This window comes from Etheostoma spectabile, chromosome 6 (assembly GCF_008692095.1).
Source record: "Etheostoma spectabile isolate EspeVRDwgs_2016 chromosome 6, UIUC_Espe_1.0, whole genome shotgun sequence".
Lineage (NCBI taxonomy): Eukaryota > Metazoa > Chordata > Actinopteri > Perciformes > Percidae > Etheostoma > Etheostoma spectabile.
This window is the reverse complement of record NC_045738.1, coordinates 22,430,980-22,434,808: the sequence shown is the minus strand read 5'-3', so window position 1 is coordinate 22,434,808 and position 3,829 is coordinate 22,430,980. Positions and strand designations below refer to the sequence as shown.

Here is a 3,829-nt window from a genome sequence, read left to right as displayed (position 1 = left end):
GATCTGGAATCTTGCTCCTTATGAGGTCATAAGGGGCAAGGTTACCTCCATTTTCTCTGCTTTGCCCGCCCAGAGTATTTGGACCAATAAGGTCTATATAAAAGAGACTTCAGATACAGTATTAGGGGACCACTAAGTTCTATATAAAAGAGACTTCAGATACAGTATTAGGGACACTAGGTCTATATAAAAGAGACTTCAGATACAGTATTAGGGGACCACTAGGTCTATATAAAAGAGACTTCAGATACAGTATTAGGGGACCACTAGGTCTATATAAAGAGACTTCAGATACAGTATTAGGGACCACTAAGGTCTATAAAAGAGACTTCAGATACAGTATAGGGACCACTAAGGTCTATATAAAAGACTTCAGATCATATTAGGACCACAAGGTCTATATAAAAGAGACTTCAGATACAGTATAGGGACCACTAAGGTCTATATAAAAGAACTTCAGATACAGTATTAGGGGACCCTAAGGTCTATATAAAAGAGCTTCGATACGTATTAGGGGACCACTAATCTATATAAAAGAGACTTCAGATACAGTATTGTGGACCACTAAGGTCTAAATAAATGCATCAAAAAAGCACCATGTCATGGGACCTTTAAGCAATTATTTAATCAAACTTAAACTTTAAACATAGTACACACTCGAAAATGAATAAATAAAAAACAAAAATAGCTTCCTGAAGTTTGCAGGTGTTGCAGACTGCTTAAAACACTATATAACACAATAAAACACTCAAACAGCTAATATGGTAATTGCCAAATATCGGTCACAGTTATCGGCGAGGTCAATAATTGGTTGATCCCTAGTTTTCAAATCACATCACATGTTTAATGGAAGGTGAAAAGATGCAATGAATCCTACACAGAGGACTGAGGTTTGAGATCCATCTCAAGGCTGAAGAGGTGGGGAAGGGTGAGTTAAGGTGATTTGAGAGGAAGCAGCGGAGCGGGCTGGTGTTACATACAGAGCACGGATGTATCGTTATTTTTCAGGGGGGCTGAATCTTTGAAATGAAAGCTCATTCTGCACTGAGAGAGGAGTTGTCGTCCAAAGATAGGAACTGATGATCCACTTAACAAGATGCCTGACACCAGCTGTAAATTCTAGGAGGATGATGATGGGGGGGGGGTTAGAAGGAGGAAGTGTGAGAAAAGGGGGCGTGGGAGTGCTGATAGGATCTATGGGAGCCCTGAAACATCTCACTTTTCTCCTTTTTTCTTCTTATTTGTGGGGAAAGAATCCACATGAGCTAATCATCCCAGGCTACATTATCATTGCTACCTTTTGGTTTAAAAACAAATATCTTTTGCTACCTCGCGTTCCTCCCGCCCTGGCGTTTCCAACCCCCTAAACCTAAAACACTTCTGACCCCGTTTTGGTTTGGAATCTCCAGGGATGTGTTGCAGTCTCAACGGCTGCAAATGGAGACCTTTGGAAACACAATGACGCCAACGTTTGGCCAACTAATTGGGTCACAACGTCTCGTTCTCTGAGACTAAGCTACTAACGTTACCATGTCAACTGCCAGCAATGGGCGGAGCCTACATGCTGCCACCTGTTCACCCCGGCACGCACATGCCCAGTACACTAAGGTGTGTCTGAGGTATGGTGTTTGGGGCTTCTTAGTTGAAGATTAGTTCTTCTACTCGAGGTAAAAAAAAAACGTGCGTGCATTGAGATCGCCTTTGGCTCAAAACTTAGCTTAAAAACCAAAACGTAGCAATGTAAATGTAGACCATAAACTAACTTTTCTACAACCTAAGAGACTACATCGCCAGGCTTTACTAAATACGAACAAACCAGCCAAAATGAGCCATTATTGTACACTCTACCTATGTGTTGGCTAGGCGATAAGATTCAAATTTTAAACAGAGCACAGAGTATATTAGTTTACAGCCCAAGAGGCAGACAGACAAGGCCGTTGGGTTAAGGGTAAACAAGGCCTTCCAAACCACACCGGTGCTCATACTTTACCTAGTCCAGTACGGAACAAATCCTGTGGCATACTGCGAGTTTTGCCAAGACCTAAAAGGGGACACCTCCTTTATTAGGATAGCTATAATAAGCTAATATCAGAATATTCCACCATTATGTGCTGGTCCCAATAATATATCCTGATTAATGCTGTCATTTCGTTGTTATGTGGTTGAATGCAGTGGTGTAGTCTAAGGTATTGCAGTGGGCATACTATATATATACTTTATAGATATATAGATAGTCAGACAGGGACATTGGGAGTGCATGTCATATTGGGGGGGGGGGGTCACCTGGGAAATTTTGAGCGTCAAAGACTTCATTTCTTGCATTCTGATACACTGTTATGAATTTACTGTGGAAATACCTTTATTTAGCCCATGCAAAAATTAAAAAAACACAGATGAAAATTCTATATATGCCAAAAATATAATGGAAAGTATGTCGTTGCGTGTCCTTGAGCGTTTTTAAGTGGGCACATGGAAATCCTGGAGCTTTCTCAGTGGGTATACTGCGTATACCTGCGTTTCACGTAGACTACACCACTGGTTGAATGAATGAATTTTTTTCATTGTGATAATGATTTTTAACTGACGCCAAAATGTTGCATGAGCATATATAGATTTGAGCTGTGGGTATTGTGTGTATGTATTAATTCAAATTCCACATGTTGCATATTGTTTTGGTCTCATGTTACTGTTGATGTTAAAATTGTTCTTTACGATTTCGGGGGTTATTCCTGCATGAAACTTACTCATTCTTCCAAATGTAAACTAGATCAAAACCTAACATTTAATATTCTAACCTGGACCAATTTCTTTTTGTTTTGAAATAAGTATTTCAAGATTTGAGGAAACATCCTTATTTGCTTTCTGGATGAAACTTTAATGAGTTGATCTGACTCTATATAAAGTACAAATTAGAGCCAGGACGGGATTAGCTTAGCATAACGCCTGGATACAGGGACTCTGCCAACCAACACCTTTTAAACTTAACTTTTTGTGTATCTTATTTGTTTAATCTGTGTATAAAAAGAAATGGAGAAAGACCAAGTTGTGGTTTAACCGGGAATCATATGTGGTAACCATTTCTTGGCTGGGTGCAGTGACTTCCTCTAGTCTCTGGGGAAGTTACCGCACTGTTGTTTGCCTTGAAATAGTCCCAAAAAACTACTCCTTGACAACTTTTTTCCCCCTTCCAATTCTTTTTGTGTAACTTTGAACAGCACAAAAAAAATCGCTTTTTCTAAAATGTCGAGCTATTCCATAAATTGTTGCTAAATGATGTATACTACACTCCAGTTGGACACACCATCTCCCTTTTACTACGACCAAACAGCAAAATGGACCCAGAAGAGCATAATACATCACCAAGAGTTGGGTTTATATCATTAAAATGGATTTCCCCTCCAAACAGTATTTTCTTGTCCCTGATTAAAACCTTAATCATGTTCGTTAAAGTGTCAGTGGGTATGTACCATCTCCCCATAAAATATAGAGCACAGTGAGAATCCGAATGGGAACGCTCCATTATAGAGGGAAGTCCGTACACACACACACACACACACACACACACAAAATCGGGTAGCATGAATGACAGGTGATAAAGCTTGTGATGTGATGAGAGACACTGGCTTCAGTGGGAGGAAAAGTGGAGCAAAGCCTTATTCTGATTTGCCTGCCTCATCTGTATTTCGCTATTCACTCAGTCAAAAGTGTTTTGTTTATGTATTAATATTATTTATTCAGCTGGCTGATTGGAACAGATCACATCTTCTCACAGGCGGATTGGGATTTTTAAAGGGCTTCATTGCTCCTGGTGCTATGAGTTTAGATACTG

At 39.8% G+C, this 3,829-nt stretch overlaps 1 protein-coding gene across 6 annotated transcripts in view; it reads right to left on the bottom strand.

The window, feature by feature from the left end:
• Nucleotides 1-3,829, bottom strand: part of spire1b (spire-type actin nucleation factor 1b) — a 79,847-nt gene that overhangs the window by 15,667 nt on the left and 60,351 nt on the right. For 3 of the 6 annotated variants that reach the window (XM_032517766.1, XM_032517768.1, XM_032517770.1), the window contains exon 9: nt 1,991-2,041. The exons of the other annotated variants lie outside the window; for them this stretch is intronic. In XM_032517766.1, the coding sequence (XP_032373657.1) occupies nt 1,991-2,041 (51 nt within the window). The remainder of the gene's footprint in view (nt 1-1,990; nt 2,042-3,829) is intronic. 6 annotated transcript variants of the gene reach the window in all.